The 22,779-nt window shown below is 43.1% G+C and overlaps 1 protein-coding gene across 7 annotated transcripts; it reads left to right on the top strand.

Moving 5' to 3' along the window:
* The first annotated feature begins 1,376 nt into the window (after positions 1-1,376).
* LOC139411422 (pyruvate kinase PKM) lies at positions 1,377-22,647 on the top strand. Of its 7 annotated transcripts, none has more exons than XM_071157763.1 (11): positions 1,377-1,452; positions 8,774-8,949; positions 9,555-9,646; positions 15,445-15,576; positions 16,106-16,292; positions 16,483-16,753; positions 16,939-17,089; positions 17,236-17,388; positions 18,531-18,697; positions 20,172-20,353; positions 21,437-22,647. In XM_071157763.1, exons 2-11 carry the CDS (start codon positions 8,793-8,795, stop codon positions 21,541-21,543), a joined length of 1,599 nt encoding a protein of 532 aa, XP_071013864.1. In that variant the 5' UTR covers positions 1,377-1,452; positions 8,774-8,792; the 3' UTR covers positions 21,544-22,647. The 7 variants fall into 7 exon arrangements, with proteins under 7 accessions (XP_071013864.1, XP_071013863.1, XP_071013862.1 ...); XM_071157762.1 differs by lacking the exons at positions 1,377-1,452; positions 18,531-18,697 and adding exons at positions 2,418-2,689; positions 19,036-19,202; XM_071157761.1 differs by lacking the exon at positions 1,377-1,452 and adding an exon at positions 2,580-2,689.
* Positions 22,648-22,779: the final 132 nt, after the last annotated feature.

The raw sequence follows: 22,779 nt of genomic DNA, 5'->3' as shown, positions 1-22,779 counted from the left end.
ATTCATTCAACCTCATGGCTTGGTTTGCTCTGACATGCACTGTCAACTGTGGGACTTTATATACACAGGTGTGTGCCTTTCCAAATCATGTCTAATCAATTGAATTTATCACAGGTGGACTCAAATCAAGTTGTAGAAACATCTCAAGGATGATCAATGGAAATAAGATGCACATGAGCTCAATTTTTAATCTCATAGCAAAGAGCCTGAATACTTATGTAAATAAGGTATATTTAAAAAAAATGTTTTAATACATTTGCAAACATTTCTAAAAACCTGTTTTTGATTTGTCATCGTGGGGTATTGTGTGTAGATTGATTAGGAACATTGTAATTTAATCCAAGGCTGTAACGTAACAAAATATGGAATATGGGAACTCTGTCAGACCGCAGAGTGAAGGAAAAGCAGCCAACAAGTGCTCAGCATATGTGGGAACTCCTTCAAGACTGTTGAAAAAGCATTCCAGTTGAAGCTGGTTGAAGGAATGCCACGAGTGTGCAAAGCTGTCATCAAGGCAAAGGGTGGTTATTTGAAGAATCTCAAATGTAAAATATATTTTGATTTGTTGAACACTTTTTTTCAATACATTTTTAAACATTTCTAAAAAACTGTTTTCGCTTTGTCATCATGGGGTATTGTGTGTTGGTTGATGAGGTAAAGGGAAGGGGTTTAATTACTTTCCGAATGCACTATACTTCAAGAGCCTATGATGGGGGGAGTATGACATAATATTTTAATCAACTCAGTTCTATTGCACAGTGCATGACCCTTTCAATAGACATAATTATACAGGACAAATGTACACACCATCTCAAAGGATGGCTCTAGCTGCATGCGTACAGGGGATACTTGCCATAGACATAGAATAGATAGTTTTGCAGTGAATAGTGCTTTTCTAGGTATTTTTCAAAAATGGAATAACTTCAATGAAATATTATAAAAACCAGATGAAGATTTTCACATGATATGAAAATAAACTATCATCTTAGTCAGAAAACATATAATCTCACAAATCAAAATATGAATATATCATCACAGCCGCTTATCTAATATCTATCCTATATATCTATAGGATTTGACTGTGGATTTCACCAGGGTGAGGGTTATCTTACTGTATCTCATGGCTGTGGTGTGTGAGATGATAATGCCCTGTGACTGGTAGGGGCTTGGCCAGTGTGGCCAGGTGATTGGGTTGGAGGGAATGTCCCTCACCTGGGCAGGTGTCCATTGGTCTGAGGGAGCAGAGCAGAGTGCAGGACACAGCCAGAGTCTGGCCGGGGCCAGGGAGAAGCCAACAGTGGCAGCAGCTGCAGCAATGTTACCGTTGAGATCAGGTGAGGACTACCGTAGGAGCGGACAGAGAGGGAGGGGTTACATTCCATAACTGAATGGTGAACATGATGACATGTAGACAATCCCTACACAGTTAGAACACTTCGCCAGTGACAACAGGTAGGAATTTTCCTCTAACTTGGCTTGATGAGGGTTAGGCAGGACTTGTAGTCTCACTCCCATCTGTGATGAGAGCTTGAGTTGAGTAGGAATACAACAAGTCAGATTGAGTGAAAGGGTTTTTGTTTATATAACTCCTTTACCAAAAATATATTGCATGATATAAAAGTAAGAGAAAAGGTTAGAGGGAAACCATCAAAGGTTTGTGCTGGGGGAATGAATATTCAATTGTAGTTTAGCCACAGCAAGCTAAGCCTCAGCTAATCTTTTCTTGATAATGAACACTAGAGGGAGCTGTTGATTATAAATTATCTCATCCTCAACTGTTACAGTATACCAAAGATACTGTCTCCTAACTGTGGTTATACTTGTGCTGATGACAGACCCCTCTGAATTCTCTAAATTAAAAAGGGAACTGTTAAAGTGAAATGTTGTGGAACTGCCTTGCATGATGAGTAGTATCGTGATGGTAACTACAATTATGTAAAATATCGTTATCATCATCAGATACTATGTGTTTGGGTGAGATGAGTGGAGATTGGAAAGGATTAAAGTACTGATTTGTTTGAGTGCGTGAGACACGATCATTTTCTGACACATTTGTTACTTAACACAATAATATAACCTTTCAGTCATGGGCATCCCATGAGACACTGCGGCTTCGAGGATGTACGTGCAATTTTAGGTGTGTCTTTCCTGGGATTTTCACATCTCCAACCACCATGATGGGTATACATTTATGCAACTATTGACTATACAGTGAGATTGAGCATAGTGTAACTGAAATGCAGGTGTTTGAATATAATGCCCTATGGTACCCATTCCGATGAGATGTTCAAGAAATTGTACCGCATCCCTAAGTCACATGTCGGCCCCATACTTCAGAGATGCTTCTCGTTCCTGATTGGGCATCAGTGGTATCGCATCACCGCACTTTCATTATGTTCCTTTATGTAAACTTCCCCATGGTTTATAGTTCCAAGCCCTAGTTAAGCGGGTGTTTTTTTCTCCAAAGAATACATCATAAATCATACATAAATACATTCTAAATATGTCTGAATTATTGAAACCATATCTTTCGATTGAATTCATTATATACTTGTAATAGCGACTTATTTATCGCGGATGGATACGTGATGCATCGAACAAAAATAGTTCCGCTTTAGTATAGGAGATCACCTTGAGCTTCTGGGTGTAAGAGAAATACGTCAGTCTAGCTGTTGTTCATCGATAGAAGGTGAGTATCATCACAAGAGTTGTAGCTAGCTAATGACATGATGTGCGTTTGTTTTACTGTACTGCTGTCACCAAATTACAATTGTATTCAATTGACGTTATCATATTCTGTGTTGCCAGCTGTTTTTTTTAGTGGCGTAGTCCAGGCAAAGGATGGATTCCAAAAGATAATTGTCTAGCTACCTAGTAAGAGGTAACAGTAGTTTACACTTTGAACCATCGTAAACCGTTTAAATTTACAAACCATGTGGTGTTGTAGTCCTACAAAGAATGGTGTCGTTTGTCAGTGACTAACTCGGTGTGATGCAGTTTTCTCCAGCTAACTATTCATACAGGTTAACAACTATTTTTATGAGTGGAGTTATTTGTCATGAACTAACATGGTATCAGTCTAAAACATGTATTTTAAAGCGGAGAGAAAAAACTAACGCGCTCGTATTTTACTAGTCTCGTCTGGTGGGTGTGGTTGCCCGATGAACTTGGAATTCCATTGGCTAGGTTCTCTTCGCGATATCTTAAATTCGTGAAAATGTGACGCAGAAATGGAGACGTGCCCTGTGGCGCATCAGTGGATGCATTGTACTGCAAACTAATGACTGACCATTCTCATGTTACCAATTTACTGAATCGATTGCTTTTTAATAACAATGTTCAGATATGTGCGGTCCTCCCGGCCCCCTGAACAAAGCTGTTATTCACACTGACATTCAGTGGTCTGTTGTCCTTTTGTTGGAAGTAAGTCTACAACAAGCAGTAATGTGGCCTCGCTGACCTGTCAAACTCTAGGGCCCTATAAAATCCGTGAAAGTGGACAGCAAAAAAACACTTATATGGCCCTAACTATTTCTGAATGGATTGGCTTTGTTGACACTGGGGGGAGTCGGTGCAACCTTCTAGAACCCCTCTTCTGCAGTGCCTGTTTATTGACTAGTCATACATCAATACTGTAGCTCTTTCTATCAGCTAGCCTGCATCAAACCCTGACCTCGATCAGTTCTTCCATTTCTCCCACCTCCCAAATCAAATGGTCATGTAGGCCCTCAGTTTATTTATTTAATTTTTTTATGAAACCTGTCAAGACTTGAACAATTTGCAAATTTCATATCAGAAATGTGTGTGGTTAGTCAGTCTCAGAACTAATTTAGGCTTCAAATTAAGGTTTAGTGCTCCTCCTACGTCTGGTTAGGACTGTTCCTGAGATGCTCAGCCATTGTTATGTAACAGATTCTTCTGGCCCAGAGCCCTGTGTGAGTGTAGGAGGAAATACAAGCCACCCTGGCCCTATACTTTACACCGCATCAGCCAGGTCGCTTGAGGGAGACAACTTCTATTTTGGGATGCTAGGGCATAGAAGCACTTCTCAGTAGGTTAGGAATCATGTGTTATCAGTGGGGACAGGAGTGGCTATACTATGGTATGTCCCAACATAGTGCTTCTTTTAGGGGTGTGAGGCCTAGTTTATAATGCATACGTCAGTGCCCTATCTGGCAATCTGCATACCCGGAGTACTGGGCTGAAAGCACGTACGCTGCAGGCCCCACAGTAAATGTCTAAATACTCCCAGTATTGTGTCACTTTTAGTCATTTCCTGCTGTAACTTTCCAGTTTCAAATATCATGCTATAGCCCCTAATGGTGCACAGGGAGAATGACTAGGCACCTCTTCCTCTGAAGTTTGTTCTCAATGAGGTGAAATAAGAACTCAGAATGCCCAGGTTGATAACCCCACCTATGACTCACTATTCTGCACAGCATATTCCTGGTCTCCTACTCAACTGCAATTGAGAGTTGACTAAGAAGAAATCTAGCCATGGCTCCTCTTTGAACTGTCCTTAACCTGCTGCAGTGTGGAAGGGTGTAGGCCTACACGGACTGAATTTGTTTTGCTGCAGTAGTCCTGCTGCAGCTAGTGTCACTTTCATGCAGTCTGCCATACATAGTGGTAGTCTTGCCTCCTGCTCTTGGCTATGTCTGGCAATGTGAGACTAGCATAGTGGCTACAGGTGCTGAGTAACGCTAGGCTGCAGCGCAGCAGAGCATGGATACTATCTGCTGTGTAATGCAATGCAGCACAGAATGCAAATGTGTCACCCACCCAGTGATGTATGACTACTGCCACCCAATGGCAGCATGAAATGCACTAATCCCAGGCTAGCGTTTTGTCTTCTACACAGGCTTACCATGTGTTATTATTAGAATACACATCCACCATTTTTAGAGCCCTAGGGGTAATATGACCTAGTGCTGCCAGCATAACATGGCTGTGGTAAACGGCAGGTTTGAAGGTCTCATGTATAGCCGCAGTATCAGGGCACGCAGCCTGAACTGTGTGTACTGCAGCACGTTATCCTTGCTGAAGAGACTGGGATTTATTCCTGAGCCGTGCGTAGGCAAGCGAGTCACTCTACCGGGAGTTCCTGCTTGTCCGGTTAGCTCTACTGCTGTTCCTGCTGCGCTCTGTGGGGACCGGGGGTCACACAGCCTGGGGATCTTCAGGAGGTCGGTAGCAGCTACGTTCTTGTACGTCCCCAGGAGGAACAGAAAGGTTTACTGGTATGTAATGCCACATTGCTGGATGATGAGACTGAATCAATGTAGCGCAGGGGGAGAGTTAGGCTTCTGAGGTCGCCAGTGTAGAATTATTGGTTACGTCAGGGTCGTCATGGCTGCTCCTAGGATGTCATGTGATGTCACTCCTGTAAGGCAACCTCTGGCTATGCTGCCAATGCGCAGTGGAGACATCGCACAGTGTGTGCATGCATGTGTGAAAGTGAGGGGAGGGGGCAGTACGTAGGCAGAGGGGGCAGTACGTAGGCAGAGGGGGCAGTACGTAGGCAGAGGGGGCAGTACGTAGGCAGAGGGAGTGCATGGAGAGCGAGGAAGCATATTCTGTTCCAGTGAGAGGTGGTGGTGTTGGAAGGGATTGGGGAGGATTGATAGCAACAGGGCAGCTCTAAAGTTAGATATGCATCTGGGTCATTTAGTTTTATTACTGGTGTGTGTCACTGGCCCCAGGTCAGCCCTAACATTCTTTACATCTTTGTCACAGGCTTATGTATGATGTCTCAGTGATAAAGGGTGGATCAGACTGGCCTGGCATGGCCTTGGACTGTAGAGCATCTTTTGGCGAGCCATCATCAGCCCAGTTGTGTGTTGTGTTAGTCACAGGGTAGGAAGGGTTTCCTGCGAAAGCATAGCAGGCTGGGTTATGTCAGAACTAGAGGTCGACCGATTATGATTTTTCAACGCTGATACCGATTATTGGAGGACCAAAAAAGTAATAATGACAATTACAACAATACTGAACGCTTAACTTAATATAAATACATTTTGCCTCAAATAAATAATGAAACATGTTCAATTTGGTTTAAATAATGCAAAAACAAAGTGTTGGAGAAGAAAGTAATATGTGCCAATATGCAATATGTGCCATGTAAGAAAGCTAACGTTTAAGTTCCTTGCTCAGAACATGAGAACATATGAAAGCTGGTGGTTCCTTTTAACATGAGACTTCAATATTCCAAGGTAAGAGGTTTTAGGTTGTAGTTAATATAGTATTTACAGGACTATTTCTCTCTACCATTTGTATTTCATATACCTTTGACTATTGGATGTTCTTATAGTGACTATAGTATTGCCAGTGTAACAGTATAGCTTCCGTCCCTCTCCTCGCCCCTACTTGGGCTCGAACCAGGAACACATCGACAACAGCCCCACTCGAAGCAGCGCTCCACAAAAGCCGCGGCAAACTACTCCAAATCTAAAAGCGAGTGATGTTTGAAACGGTATTAGCGCGCTCCCAGCTAACTAGCGAGCCAGTTCACATTGGTTACACCAGCCATTAAGCTGATAGGCTTGAAGTCATAAACAGCGCTGTGCTTGCGAAGAGCTGCTGGCAAAACGCACGAAAGTGCTGTTTGAATGAATGATTACGGGCCTGCTGCTGCTCAGTCAGACTGCTCTATCAAATCAGACTTAATTATAACATAATAACACACAGAAATACGAACGAGCCTTTGGTCATTAATATGGTCGAATCCGGAAACTATCATTTCGAAAACAAAACGTTTACTTCAGTGAAATACGGAACCGTTCGGTATTTTATCTAACTGGTGGCATCCCTAAGTCTAAATATTCTTGTTACATTGCACAACCTTCAATGTTATGTCATAATTACGTAAAATTCTGGCAAATTGTTTCGCAATGAGCCAGGCAGCCCAAACTGTTGCATATACCCTGACTCTGCGTGCAATGAACACAAGAGAAATGACACAATTTCACCTGGTTAATATTGCCTGCTAACCTGGATTAGTAGTTATGACTAGTGATTATGATTGTTTTTTTATAAGATAAGTTTAATGCTAGCTAGCAACTTACCTTGGCTTCTACTCCATTCGCGTAACAGGAGTGCAATGGTTAGAGCGTTGGACTAGTTAACTGTACGGTTGCAAGATTGGATCCCCTGAGCTGACAAGGTGAAAATCTGTCGTTCTGCCCCTGAACAAGGAAGTTAACCCACCGTTCCTAGGCCGTCATTGAAAATAAGAATGTGTTCTTAACGATCGCTACAGTTGCATATCAGGATATTATTTTTGACAATATCACTTTTGCAGGCTGTACCAGAACTCCAGTATTTTTCCTTCAGAGCTTGTTTTCAGAGCTTTTATCTCCATGACTGATAATTTGTTTTCTCATGGTTTTGGGATGCAGAATACAACATTAGCCAAACAAATTTAGCCTCGGCTAATTCAAACTAGCCTGGTCATTTTGAGGGGAGGTATGTGATACGATTGTGCTTTGCAGTAAATGGGGCTACTGAGGAGGATGACATGCTCTCTCTGTCCCTATGCATTCTGCAGATTCTCATCTGTTTTTAAGTAGTGTCTTAGAGGTCTGCCAGACTAGTGAAACTGTTCACTGCAACAAGGTAGACTAACAGATGTAACCTATTAGAAAGCTTAGTATTTCCTAGAAGCTCCACCTTGAAGAAGCAATCAGTGAGCGTGTTCTCTGTTCATGTGATTGTCACTGTATAATTTAGACTGGGTTAAATTAAACTATCCACTGGTTAGTGTTTAGGCTAGTCCAGGTTGGTAACCCTGACTTGTCTAGGGCAGCCCTCCAGTGATCCCCCTCAGCCTACATACCACAGACGGCAGGTATGACATCTATTGCCACATTCCTTGGTTATGTAACCATGGCAACAGCCCCTGAAGCAGAGTTGACTCTACACTCTCAAAGAGATGCTCCACCTTGCACAGAGCTACCATATTGACTTTTTATTTATTTTTTTGCCTGCCCTAAAGCCACTGAGAATTTGGCCTGACATATAGTACCTGTACAAAGAGCCTGTTGTGTAATACTGTTAAGACACACACTAGAGAAGGGAAGAGTCTTGAGCAAAATAACTTTATGGTGCTAAGTTACTTCATATTGGGTTTGATGCAGTCCTCATCGAAATGTCCGCTTGTTTTCAACAGCTCTGTATTGAGCCATGTTGAAAGTGATCTGTCCCGGGCTAGGAGGAAATAATGAAAGCACTGCCAGTCAGGGCTGCGGTTGCCATGGGTGACTCAGACGAGGGGAGGAGGGGGAGAACACAATGTATAATGTGCAAACAGCTCAATGTGCTCCTCAATTAAAGAATGTTACTGGCTAGGAATAACCTCAACATGTTTCTGTAGCCCAGGCTATGTTATAGATCAATCGTATCTAGGCCCATGTCTTTTGTCTATTGTGCAGCATGAGAACCAGCAGGCAAGGGCTTCAATCACACTTCCTGTTTTTTCAGATGTGGTCCTCTTTTGAATAGGTTCCTCATTCCACAAACAAACGGTTATTTGCACAGATGTCAATTGATTCAAAGCCACACACTGTGCCTCAATAAGCTGTTGTGTGCTAATTCCTAGACTGGTGGCTCTAAAGTTGGTTTCATGAACCAGTGTGGTCATGTGTGTTTAATGTGGCAGTCCAGTCCATGACCTGATAATGCCTGAGATTGGAGACACTGAATTGAGTGAACCATTAGCACCTTACTGTCTTAGTACGCCCTTCATATCACCTCATCTCTCTCTTTCCTCCTCCAGGACTTCAAATTCTGCCATCATGCCCGGTTCAAAGTCTCAAGACATGGGCTCTGCCTTCGTCCAGACGCAGCAGCTCGGCGCTGCCATGGCCGACACCTTCCTGGAGCACATGTGCCTGCTGGACATCGACTCTGAGCCCACCACAGCCCGCAACACTGGCATCATCTGCACTATTGGTCAGTGGCCACGCTCTCACACACTAGGCTTGGGCGGTATCTAGATCTTCATACCGACCTTGTGCCATCCTGGGATATTCGGTAATACCGGCACTGAACACAAGGGCTGCTATTTTCAAACTCCACTGAGCCTCTGTAATCCGAAGGTTAGCAATGCTAACAGGTACATGTAAAATCCCATAGAAAATGCTAACAAACGTATTGTCAATGTCTCTGACCTAAACTATTTGGAGGACTGACATCCCATCTTCAGCTTCAGCTAGATGGCTAACTAGCTACTAAATTAGTAAACCAAATGCACAACTTGAGAGCATTTAGGACATTTTTAGACAATTAACTTAATAGTTATACGGTATCTAGATGGCAAACATTTAGTTGTGAATTCCATACTGTAACTAGATCACCTGGCACGTGCTGCACAACAGTAGGTATCACGGAATATCACCTAACACAATGAATGTTAGCGTTCAAATGTCTGTAGGCCTATAATATTTTTACATCTGTATTTTAAAGGCCCTCTACTAAGGATGATGCTGTGAAATACATACTGTATGACATCACACGTGTGTGTGCGCTGATGTTTCAACCCACCTCTGTCGTAACAGGGCCAGCCTCCCGCTCTGTGGACATGCTGAAGGAGATGATCAAGTCTGGGATGAACATCGCTCGCATGAACTTCTCCCATGGATCTCACGAGGTGGGTTCCCTAGCATGTCTAGACACCTAGACTTTTTCAGTGGAGGATGATCACACACTTCTATGCAGACTGGATCCAGTCCTAAAATCACAGTATCGAATCGCGATACATATCATATCGACACCAAAGTAGTGTGATATCGTGTCGCGATGTCCCTGGCAATTCCCAGTTCTACTGAATAGCACAAACCCACACAGGCTGTTTTGATGATTAGGTCAAGGACATTATTATTTTTTAAACAAAACATCAATACAAAACTACATGGGGGAACACAAGTGTGTCTGTGTGTCATATACACATACAAAGGACAATTGGGCTAGGGGGTGCAATATCACGTTACACAAGGACCTTAAGGGAAATGGAATAAGTGTTTAACAGCTTTTTTGTTGGTAGAGTATTTAAATGTCTTAAAATATAGTTACATTTATTTTTGTAAGAAATGCGGTGTTTGTAAATTGAGATTTTGAATATGAAATTTGGCCCCAAAAATTATGAAATTAATTACATAATTGTTTCAACTTATTTATATCGTAGTTAAAGAATCCAAGCAGTACATCTCTCCATAATAGTGTAAAATCCTCATAAACGTGTTCAATTATAAAGCTACTGATTCCATGAATACAATGCCAAAAAAATGCAACACCGTTTCTGGGTGGTCATTACAAAAGGTACAATGTGAATTAGTGTTTTTCTTAAACTTCTTTGTATGGTGGTTGGCAGGATAATAATTATGAAGAATTTAGAAAGGAACTTCCTTAATTTAGTTAGTAAGAAGAAAAATCTTTGTTACTGATGAGTCAACAGGGTTAATAAGTAGGTATGTTCTGAGAGTCAGGTCTTGACACGTTCCTGAATAATAAAGCAACACCTGAGGGAATGACATCTAAAGTAATTGCAAAATCATGAGGTGTTACAGGGATCTTAAAGTGATAAGAATTACCCTCTGCATTTTCAAGTTGGCTCACCGATAGGATATTATTTCAGAAACCAATATTCTAAAAACGATTTAAGTTATTTTATACTATGTCCTGATTTATTCCATATATAATGTGTGGAGAAATTGACGAGAACCTGCCGACGAAAAGCAGAGTTTCACTGGAACTCTGTCAATATTATAATTACAAACCAACGTGAAGTGAAAGTCACCAAAAGTAGAGAAGACATGATGAGGAATAAAGTTCTTCTTAGGAATTGATTTATCCAATTGATCTTAAGTATTATTTAAATTTAAGTCCAGTAAATTCAGCCCACCATACTCGTTATAATGCTCATTATAAGTTTCTTTCCTAATGTAATGGGTACGTATGGGTCCTCCACAGAAATTAGAAAAGCATCTGGTTTCTCTTTGTTTATTTTACTGTAAAGATATTTCTAGACTAACATATGCTGCTCTAATATGAGTACAAAGCTGTCATCAAGGCAAAGGGTGGCTACTTTGAAGAATCTCAAATATAAAATATATATTTTGATTTGTTCACTTTTCTTTTGGTTACTTCATGATTCTTAATGTGTTATTTCATAGTTTTGATGTCTTCACTATTATTCTATAATGTAGAAAATTAGTAAAAATAAAGAACCCTTGAATGATTAGGTGTCAACTTTTGACTGGTAGTGTGTGTACATTCTTAAGACCGTTCTCACTTAGAAAGAAGTATTAATAGCTACATAGAACAATAACAGTGTAAAATAAGTCATAACAGATCTGTATGCCTCAGTTACTGTATGCAGAAAAAAAATAATACAACTTTCAGTCTTTGTGAGTTTGCAATCAAAATAGGCCGCTATCTGGTCATGCAAGAAAGAAAAAAAAGAATAAATGATTGCAGTACCTGGTTCTAGGGAGGAATATGGATTTCCAAACTGTTGATGAAACCTCGTTCTCCGTAGTAGGCAGCATTTCATGCTTTTTGATCGTTGGCCGCAACTTGTTCCTCGTTTCTATGTCCTCCGGGTTGAAATGCTTGGCGACACGCAGACCGTGGCTCTGAAGGAACACGTTCTTCCGAACCGCCTCCCAGACAGCATCACTGTAGATACCCCTTAGTCTTGAATCATTTTGCTTTTTCTTCTTGGCGATGCACAACATCGATGGTAACATCGACGGTCTTCTCTGCAGGCGTTACTACTTGGCAGATGTGGATAGCCTTGCGTTGAACATCCTCATTCTCCACTTCGGGCATGCCGTAGAGTCTCAGGATTCATCTTCTTGTGTATTGCTCCAGATTAGTGAGATGTCTATGGTAGACATTGTTATTCTGTTCCACCTTTTTCCACACGCTTTTCAACTTTAGCTACTCATTTTCACATGCAAACTCCAATCTTTTTCCAGCCTTTGATTACCATGGTGTTAGTGAATACCATTTTCTCAATGGCATCAGACCTGGAGTTGATGAGTAAGGAGAGTGGAGGTTTGCACGGAGTAACCGATGACGAGTTTCCCTCTTTATCGGTTACTCCGTGCAAACCTCCACTCTCCTTACTCATCATCTTCAACAGCCTTCACATGCGTGAGATCATCCATAGGGCAAACTTAGTTATGGCAGTTGTCTATAAGAACGTTCCTCTCTTGTTGTTTAGCAATAGAACGGCTCGCTTCTTCCTTTCTCTTTTTGTCACGGCTTTGCATGGACATGCAAAAATAAATGATCCACTTATCATTCCAGTCACTGAAAAAGCTCTTATATCTTGAGCAAGTAAAAACAATAATAGGAATGTCTGGAATCGTTTTATTTCTTTCTTTTTTTTAAATTTATTTATTTTCTTTCTGAAGTTTGGTGCGCAACTCGCTAAAGCGTCTGTTCTAGCCGCCATTTTGACCGCCTCCCCTGCTCCAATGTCGTCATAGTGCCACTCGTCATTGTCTGTCAGGCATGCTTCTTTGCAAAGTATCATCTACCTTCAGAAGATGTCGTTTGAATATGAGATGTACTCTGTGCCAACCAGGGTGTGCAGTTCAAGGGTAGAGTCAGTGTGGAGTTGTCTGCTCAGGATCAAAGGTAGGCCCTAAACTGTGCGATGGAGCAGGCAGACCGCAGTGGAAACCTTACCTGAGGTTGCTTGTGCCAATATAAATACTTAATCTATGCCTTCATCTTGTAGTTTTATCACCCCGCCCAGGGTGCAGGCCTGGAGCAACGGGTGGAGTTCCTCCCACTCTGTCAGTCACCTGCTTCAATTCCCTATTCAGTAGAGGTCACTCAGCAGGCCAAAGACGCTTCCTCTTCCTCTGTCTTAACCTGCTACTCTCAGACAGGGGGCCTGAGCCACTCTCCTGGCCCTCTACTGTATCATGGAGGCTTATCAAAATGTTAGGAAGTGCACTTCCACGTCTTTATTTATATCTTCATGAAATGACATATCCACTCGCTGAAACTATACCCAGTTCTCAGATGACCTGGCTTTGTCTGACTAGCTGCTCTAAGGCATATGCTGCGAATGTAGTTATCTTGGTGTAGTTTGGCACTGTGCACTTGGCTCAATTTGATGCCAAGGCTTTTTGTGGTGCTACAGTAACAGCAGAATAACTGGGAAGGAGAGAATGGAAATGAAGCCCTATGTGACTACCTGCCAATTAAGTGCTTAGGTAAAGCTCAGGTTACTTTACCCAGATGGGGAGAAGCAGCATGAGCCAATTGGGGGCAGCTGTCTCCAAGGGTAGTGCTAGCACTGCCACTCAAGACCATTAGTATAGTTGTGATGTACATGTGGACAGGCAGGTTGTAGTAGTGTATTTAACTATTTGTACATATCCAGGTCATGCTGTCTGTGAATAAGGTTTTGTGTTAACCACACAAGTTTACAACGGATAAAGGGTGTTGTCTAATCTGAAATGGGGACTAGCCATAAATCAGGGGTTGATATTAAGCTTTCATGGGCACTTGCTCATCTGGCAAGTTGGGAGCAGTTTTCACATGCCTGAAGATTATGGTTTGGTTTTGCACATGCCATAAATGGAATTCTTTTACTCCAACGTGGGGGCATGGAATTAACTTTTTGGTGATTCAGCTGGTGAAGAAAAACAAAATCACCAGCCACTGACTTTACTGGGGGGTTGTAACCAATTGCTTAATGGCACACTAGCAGTTTGCAAAATAGCACCGGAAAATAGAGACACCAATTATTCACAAAAATGCAGCACGTGGTTGGAACACAGGCCAACTTCAATCCACCAGACCATTTATTTGCGATAAAGCGTTCATGATTTGGCAAGGAATGTAGTTTGTGTATCCCATCAGATGTTTTCTAGGCAGTATTTCTGCAGGCCTAATGGGAGCGTGTGTGTGATCTAGAGGGCGCGGTGAGACATGCAGGGGAAAGGAATGTAGTTTGTGTATCCCATCAGATGTTTTCTAGGCAGTATTTCTGCAGGCCTAATGGGAGCGTGTGTGTGATCTAGAGGGCGCGGTGAGACATGCAGGGGAAAGGAATGTAGTTTGTCTACAGTTTTGTGTATCCCAACAGATGGATATGTTTTCTAGGCAGTATTTCCGCAGGCCTAATGGGAGCGTGTGTGTGATCTAGAGGGAGCGGTCGGCATTGTAGGGGAAATAACTGTATAATGGCTTGGCCTTGGTTTATTTTTTTGTTGCGATTCGCTAATGCACATTAACAAATGGAACAGTAGAATCAATTTTACCTGTCCAATCGGGTAGCCACACAGATTTTCCACCTGCTCTACTGTTCCGTTTACCTGCCCAGGGCAATCGGGCAACAGTTAATGTCAACCGCTGCAAAATGCATTTGCCTTCTTGCCTCTCACTGTTTACATAAAGGAATTACTCTGTACTGCATGTTGTAGCTGAAAATATGACCAGTTTAAGTGACCTCTTCCTAGAAATCCGGGGAGAATGTTTTCTATTGCGCTTCAGAACATCTTAGCCTTAATTGAAAACCATTTGAACGTTCTCAGTGGTACCTATACAGAGGGTAGCTAGATGGATGTTTGCGCTACTGGTAACAGTTGTCAAGACTCTAGACCACATCCTGGATTGCGTCATATTTCTCTCACGCGTATGACCCCTTTTGTAGTAGTTATAAGCAGTGGTGGGGAAAAAGTACTAAATTGCCATACTTGAGTAAAAGTAAAGATGCCTTGTTAGAAAATGACTCAAGTAAAAGTCACCCAGTAAAATACTATTTGAATAAAAGTGTTTGGTTTTAAAAAATAAGTAAGTAACACTGAAATGTACTTATAAAAAGTGTATATATTTCTAATTCTTTATTTTAAGCAAACCAGGCAGCAATTTCTATTATTTAATTTTTTTGGGGACGGATAACCAGGGGCACACTCCAACACTCAGAAATAATTTACAAATAAAGCATTTGTTTAGCGAGTCTGCCAGATCAGATGTGGTAGGAATGACCAGGAATGTTCTCTTGAGAAGTGTGTGAATAGGACACTTTTGGGTGTCAGGGAAAATGTATGGAGTGAAAAGTACATTTTTCTTTTTTGGAATAAAGTAAAAGTTGCCAAAAATTACTTAAGTAAAAATACTAAAGTACTTTACACCACTGGTTATAAGATGATGCATTATCTTCTTATTGCCCTGCCCTTATTGCCCTGCCATGTTGTCAGCTGATTGTGTTCAGTTGCGTGACTCATTACACCTACACTAGGTTTCTACCCTCCGACATGAGTTTTCCCCATGCCTGGGTCATCTCTCACATTGTCACTGAAATAAAATGTAAATATCTGGCTGACATGTTGCTTTAGTGTTAAATGTACAAGCCTGTTCATAAATGATTTCCTTCTTATAGAATGTTTTATTTTTGTTCTTATTATATTCTCTGTTGCACAGTACCACTGTGAGACTATTAAGAATGTGCGTGAGGCCTGTGAGAGCTTTGAGCCAGGCAGCATCCACTACCGCCCCGTGGCCATCGCTCTGGACACAAAGGGACCTGAGATCAGGACTGGACTTATCAAAGGAGTGAGTAGAACCAACCAACACTTAACTACCATGTTCCCAGCACACATCAGCTGATTGGAGGCCCTATCAAATGTTTACTACACTCATTTTGTTGTACTAAATATTGAGTACAGATGTGGGATCTTAATTTGAGCCAGTTTGCTACAGCAGGAAAATAATCCTGCAGCAACGGGAAATGTGGATTATAGTTACTTGGCATGTATATAGGGGTTGATCCTTCTTTTCTTAAGGCAAAATCGAGCCTGAAATTGTATAGTGGAATTACACATTTCATAAGCCTTTTAAACCTCAAATATACAACAAGTTTTACATTTCTTGCAGGAAAGTTCTCCTGTAACTGGGTGATCAAATTAAGATCCTACATCTGTATGACATATTGAATGGCTTGTGGTAAAGATATCTTGGACCACTACAAGCTTGAGAGATTTTTCTTGACCAATTTCAAACTCTTCAATGAGCCATTGAGTGGTTGAACCCCCATAGTCATGGTTCCTATTGAGACTCATCCATGGTCCTTTGTGTGTGTCAGAGTGGCACATCTGAGGTGGAGCTGAAGAAGGGCAACATGATCAAGTTGACCCTGGATGATGCCTACCAGGAGAACTGTGATGAAGACAATCTGTGGCTGGACTACAAGAACATCACCAGGGTGGTGGAGCAGGGCAGCAAGATCTACATCGACGATGGACTCGTGTCCCTCCAGGTCAAGGAAATCGGTGAGTCCATGTCTGGCTCCCACTTAAGAGCTGAATAGACTAGAGAATATTCCTTTGAGGATCTATGAGCCCTAGAATCTCCTCACTTACTGAACCTTTGGGTGGTTAAAGGATGGGCAGATGGTCCTTTCCTATTCTTTATTGCCTGGAGATAACAGTTAAGTGTCTCCTCTCCAATGTGTGTCCCCAGGTGGTGACTACCTGATATGTGAGATTGAGAATGGAGGGACCCTGGGCAGTAAGAAGGGTGTGAACCTGCCTGGTGCTGCTGTGGACCTGCCTGCTGTCTCTGAGAAGGACATATCTGACCTGACCTTCGGCGTGGAGCAAGGAGTGGACATGGTGTTTGCCTCTTTCATCCGTAAAGCAGCCGACGTGCACGCTGTCAGGAAGGTGCTGGGAGAGAAGGGCAAGAACATCAAGATCATCAGCAAGCTGGAGAATCACGAGGGAGTGCGCAGGTCTGTGTGATGGCATTAAATGCACAGAAATCCAAGCTGATTTTGGACACTTGGATAGTAGAAATTGTGCTCGACTGGCCAGTGCCCAAAATCTTTGTTCCAGCACTAAATTCACATTCACCAACTCGATGGGAATGTTAAATCCGAATACTACATCTGAATCTGGTTTCCGGTCCCCTGTGCAGGTTTGATGAAATCATGGAAGCCAGTGATGGCATCATGGTTGCCCGTGGTGACCTGGGAATTGAGATCCCCACAGAGAAGGTGTTCCTGGCCCAGAAGATGATGATTGGCCGCTGCAACAGAGCCGGCAAGCCAATCACCTGCGCCACACAGGTCAGTTTACTTGTGTTAATAGCTTTTATTTATTTATATAATATATATATATCTCAGGGATGCTACAGTCTGTTGTGATGTGAAAGGTTGTGTGTGTTATTACACTGTTGGTAGCCTGACATTGTGAATCCCTGTCCTTTCCACAGATGTTGGAGAGCATGATCAAGAAGCCCAGGCCCACCCGTGCTGAGGGCAGTGACGTGGCCAACGCCGTGCTGGATGGAGCTGACTGCATTATGCTGAGTGGAGAGACCGCCAAGGGAGACTACCCCCTGGAGGCTGTCCGCACACAGCACATGGTGAGACAGTGCCCCCTACAGTTAGGCTCCAGTACTGTCCTTCAGTCTGGATCTCATCAGCCCTCGACTACCACTAGTCCTGACCTACACTGTGTAGACCTATCAACAGCAGGGTCAGGGCTACTGGAAGTCATGTTGCAGATGGAAGTCAAACACAAATTTCCACTTTTTTTATTTGTTTGTGTTTTATGTCATGTGATGTTTGTCAGGGTCAGCAAAAGCAGTCTGGATTCAGCCGGTATTATATTGACTCATAATGATCCATAGAATGGTTGCTCACCTGGTTTTAATAGTACAGAGTGTAGGACATGGGTGGAGAATGTGGCTGACGCTGCCCTCATTTCCTTCTACTCAGGCCTTTAACAGCTGACTCTAGTTCAGCTGCTGCACTCCTCTCTGGATGCAGGCAGGAGTGACTCAGCAGTCCTTGAGCAGCTGCTTATGGGTTCCCTGCAGCACCAAGTCCTTCACTCTTTAACATGTTTTCACCTCTTAAGAATGCATTGTGAGTTAACTGAAGGCGCTGTCCTCCGCAAGGCTGACGTTACGCTCAGACTAACTCTGCCTCTTAACAGCTTCTCTTTTACGGTCTTAGAATGTTTTCCCTCTGTTTAGTTTTTTTATTAGACTGAAAGATGTTTCTTATTCCTCTCATTTCCTGTTTGACTATCTCTTCATGTGTGACTGTGCAAGGCGTGCATGTTATAACACCAGTTGGCTATAGTTACCTGCCCATCTCATAAAACCTCTTCACAGCTAACTAGTTTGAATGAGAAAAGTCAGTTTGGGTGGTATGTAGAATTATATTCCGATACTAACTATAGAATTAGCATAGGATCATAAAAGCCGTTTAGTGTTTTTGTAATGCTGTGATGTTAGACGCCATAGCTAAATGCACTGGCTGCGGTGGCCCATTGGCTGTGTTTTAACATGTATGTTTTGTTCTTGTCTCACTAAACTGCTTTCTGACTAAACCTACATTTCTGCCCTTTCTCTGCCTACCTCCTCTCCATCTCCTCATCCTATTCCTTTCACCTTAACTTCCTACCCTCCCTCTCTTGTCTCCTATCACTCTTTCCTTATATCCATCTGTCTGGTGTTCTTCCTGTCCGTCTGCTACATCTTGCCCTCGCCTGTGCCAGATCGCTCGCGAGGCAGAGGCAGCCATGTTTCATCGGCAGGTGTTCGAGGACCTGCGGCGCGCCGCACCACACTCTACCGACCCGGCCGAGGCTATCGCCATCGGCGCTGTGGAGGCCTCCTTTAAGATCTTGTCCTCTGCGTTCATTGTGCTCACTAACTCTGGAAGGTAGGCAGGTGGCTGTAGCACAGCTGTTCGGGAGGGGGACTCAGGAGGTTTGTGAGAAGCCAGAGTAGGGAGAGACAGGGACTGAATGAAAGGGCATGGCACACGTTTACAGGTCTTTACGGTCACAAACTGGAGAACACTAAAAGTTGTCTCCATTATAAGAATGGGGTACATATCTGGTAGTGCCTCTGCTTGACAGCTGTTACATCCACCGAACTCCTTAAATGAACTGGACCAGGACTGTATAAGCGTTTGCCATGCCTCTCAGGTGCGAGGCATGCCTCTTGGTGGTGTGACTGAGTGTAACCCCCGTGCCTCGGGCCCACCCTCATACTCAGATTGCTCGGGAGGCTGAGGCAGCCACCTTTCACAGACAGCTGTTTGAGGAGCTGCGGCGCACCACCCACCTGACCCGGGACCCCTCTGAGGCCGTGGCCTGTGGCGCAGTGGAGTCCTCATTCAAGTGCTGTGCTAGTGCCCTCGTCGTACTCACAAAGACCGGCAGGTAAGAGGGACAGGCAGCGGCAGGGAGGAGAGGGACAGGCAGCGGCAGGGAGGAGAGGGACAGGCAGCGGCAGGGAGGAGAGGGACAGGCAGCGGCAGGGAGGAGAGGGACAGGTGGGTAAGAGGAAAGCAGGGAGGAGAGGGGACAGGCAGCAGCAGGTCAGGGACTTACAGAACATGCAACTCTGACCCTTAACATCCTATTCCCCTACTTTAGATTGGTGGGGAACGGTTGCATTGTCCCAGATAGACGTCACCCCTCTGTGTGGGTGGAGACAGTAACGTGAGCTGTAGAAGGGTGGGTGGGGAGTATTATGGGTTGCACAGACAGAGGTCACTCTGTAGAGACAGATCTGTAGATAATAAATAAAAGAAGAAAATGTGTATTATTCATTTTAAGAGTCCTCAACATTATTGGGAACACCTACATTGGTAGCGCCATACAGTTTCAGGGTAGAGATTTCTGTGGCTGTATTGACAACACTGCAGGAGTCATTAAATTGTGTTCACCCTCACATCAACTGACCCTTTTGACTGCTCAACCTTGACATTTTCCTAATATTTTTAACTCTCAATGTGCGGACTTTGGTCAAACAATCTAGAGTGACTGTCTTTGTAACCCCAACAGAACCAACAGGATGAAATGTTAACTGGGGCTTGTTTAATGTTCACAATGAGACACATCCTTGGACTTGGCATGTAATTAAAATTAGCTCCCATTGACATCAATGCACACTATAGGTTTACGCAAACATTTATTTTACTATAGAGTAGGTCCTATACTAATCAAATCATTAGTTTCCTAATATTTCAGAAATACATTTTAATTAAAAGTTTCAGAAATCTATCCCCTTTATAGATTTCTGTAGGCTTTGTTCAAGCCATATTGCCAGTATCTGAAATTGGAATGGCAGCAGGCCTTGGGTGTGTCCTTGGCTGACAGAATCTGAGCTGTGTTGTCTGTGTGCAGGTCAGCCCACCTGATCTCCAGGTACAGGCCCCGCGCCCCCATCATTGCTGTGACCCGTAACGGCCAGACCGCCCGCCAGGCCCACCTGTATCGCGGGATCTTCCCCGTCCTCTACAACAAGCCTGCCCACGACGTCTGGGCCGAGGACGTCGACCTCAGGGTCAACTTCGCCATGGAAATGGGTGAGAGTCCACAGCCATTACAAAGATAATTTCATGAGCTGTAAGATGATCTCCTGGATATTTATGGTATTTTAGTGTTCACCAGAATCAAAGCTCACTCCAAACGGTCTAAACCAGGGGTCTACAATCCAAGGTTTCAAATAGGCACACTTCTCTCCCCTGCAACTCTTCCATGTCATTAGTGTACAAGAGAAAATGTTCTGCACTGTTCTGTCAATATACCTGGTAAAATAGTTAAACAATAAGGCCCGGGGAGATGTGGTAATGGCCAATATACTATGGCTAAGGGCTGTGTCCAGGCACTCCACGGTGCGTTGTGCATAAGAACAGCCCTTAGCTGTGGTATATTGACCATTTATCACAAACCCTTGAGGTGCCTTATTGCTATTATAAACTGGTTTCCAATGTAATTAGAGCACCCTTTGTTCTGTCATACATTTGGTATACGGCTGTCAGCCAATCAGCATTCAGGGCTCGAACCACCTAGTTTATAATGATTATTAAAACGCCCTATAAAACCTTGCACCTTTTAAAAAGATGACTACTTCTATGCAAATGTTGCTCAGTACAATAAAATACGTCCCAAAGGGAAGCAGATTGTAGCCCCAGGTGACAAACTGTAATCAGCCAGAAGAAGCTCAGCTCAAAGCATTTAGTGAGCAGACCTAGGCTACATCTTGATTTACAGTTTATCAAGACCTACTATTCAAATAATGACTACCCATGACTACTGTCATGTTTTATGTAGTTGGATTGTTTTCACAAGTCAAATTGATTGTATAATTGATTCATACATGACTGTCTCAAATAAATATACTTTTTATTTTAAACATTCCAAATGTAATCTTGAACTTGAGATGCCCAGAGATTTGTCAGATCAGTGTAGTAGACTAGTTTCTGTCTGGATCAAGTTCTTTGACTTTGGATCATCTTTATAGAATTTGTTTTTTTTTGCCATTGTATTGCAATACTAAACCTGATATCGAAGTCAAAATCCTGGTGTGGTGACAACACTAGTAGGAGTATGGTGGTGACAACACTATTAGGAGTATGGTGGTGACAACTTTGCTCCTTGTTTTCCAGGCAAGGAGCGAGGGTTCTTCAAGGAGGGAGATGTGGTGATCGTCCTGACCGGTTGGCGCCCAGGCTCTGGCTATACCAACACCATGCGTGTGGTCGTGGTTCCTTGAATTATGACTACCCTCCTTTGCCCTTCTCACCCCTCCACTGTCTTGCCCTCCTTGTCCCTCTGCTCACCGCTCACTGTCCCAACACCAGGGCTCAGACAGACTTGTACAGCCCACAACAAACACCTGGCCTTTTCTTCCTCTCCAAGAACAGGCCAGTGGTGGTGACTCGACCAATAGGAAATCTCCCCACTACAGTCCACCCCAGGGTTCCCCTCACGTAGGTGTGCTCTGTTCGCCCCCAGTCTCCAGGGTATCTGTACGCGCCCACCAGAAACAGCTGTATTTATTCACACAAATCCATGTATGATTCTTACATTCAAACCAGACTGAAAGAGCTACAACCTAGCCTGTCGGTCTGCGCGTCCCAGGCACCTCTGTTTTGAGAGGCAGGCGGGGCACACCTTAAGAGAGCCTGCTATACTGTAACTTGTAAAAATAAAAACACACACTCCAATTCCTATAACACGAACAAAATGGTGGCAACCCGACGAACAGCTCTTCTTTAAGGCCCTGTCACAGTTAAACTCTTCCCCCAAACATAGCCCCTTGTTGTGCTGTCTGTATTTGCATTGTGTTCTGTATACTTTCTCTGCACTCCCAATCTACTGTAGACAATGTTACATTCTGTATTATACTTGACTTTTGTGAAAGGTGAATTTAGATTCTGGGCATCCAATACTATATATTTTGTCTAACCATAAAAGTCCTATAATAGTTTGACAGGTTACTTTTTTTGTGTTGAATTATTCTTAGAAAGCCCTTACATTTTGGTCATAACTAAGTTGGCACTTAAGAACCACTGTCTGTATGTCTGTATGTATGTAAGCTGCTACATGGCTCTCTCAAATGAATGCTGTATGAATTCAGTACTTTGAGGGTTTTTCAGAGGGCACTGTGGGAGGGGGGGGGGATAAAGGAATGAGTTGGACCCCTCCCCCTCAACCTCTTCTTTCCTCTTGCTCCTGTCTGTCGGTGACCTAGTGTGTATGTGTCTAAATGTCCAACTGCTTCTTTGATTGTGAGGGTAGGGTGTAACACAATGTTAACTGGTGTAATGAGTTGTCCTTTACTACTGGATTTCAATCATTAAAAGAGATGAGCACCTATCTTGTTCCTGTCATGTTTGTGTAACAGTACTCTTAACTGGGTTCACAAGATTTGTGTACGTGCCATCACAGACTGGCTTGGAGCTACTCACCACTGACTAACTGTTGACACTACATAGAATTTACACTC

Source organism: Oncorhynchus clarkii, chromosome 6 (genome assembly GCF_045791955.1).
Source record: "Oncorhynchus clarkii lewisi isolate Uvic-CL-2024 chromosome 6, UVic_Ocla_1.0, whole genome shotgun sequence".
Classification (NCBI taxonomy): Eukaryota; Metazoa; Chordata; class Actinopteri; order Salmoniformes; family Salmonidae; genus Oncorhynchus; species Oncorhynchus clarkii.
The sequence above is the reverse complement of the archived record's forward strand: the minus strand, read 5'-3'. Positions and strand labels throughout refer to the sequence as shown.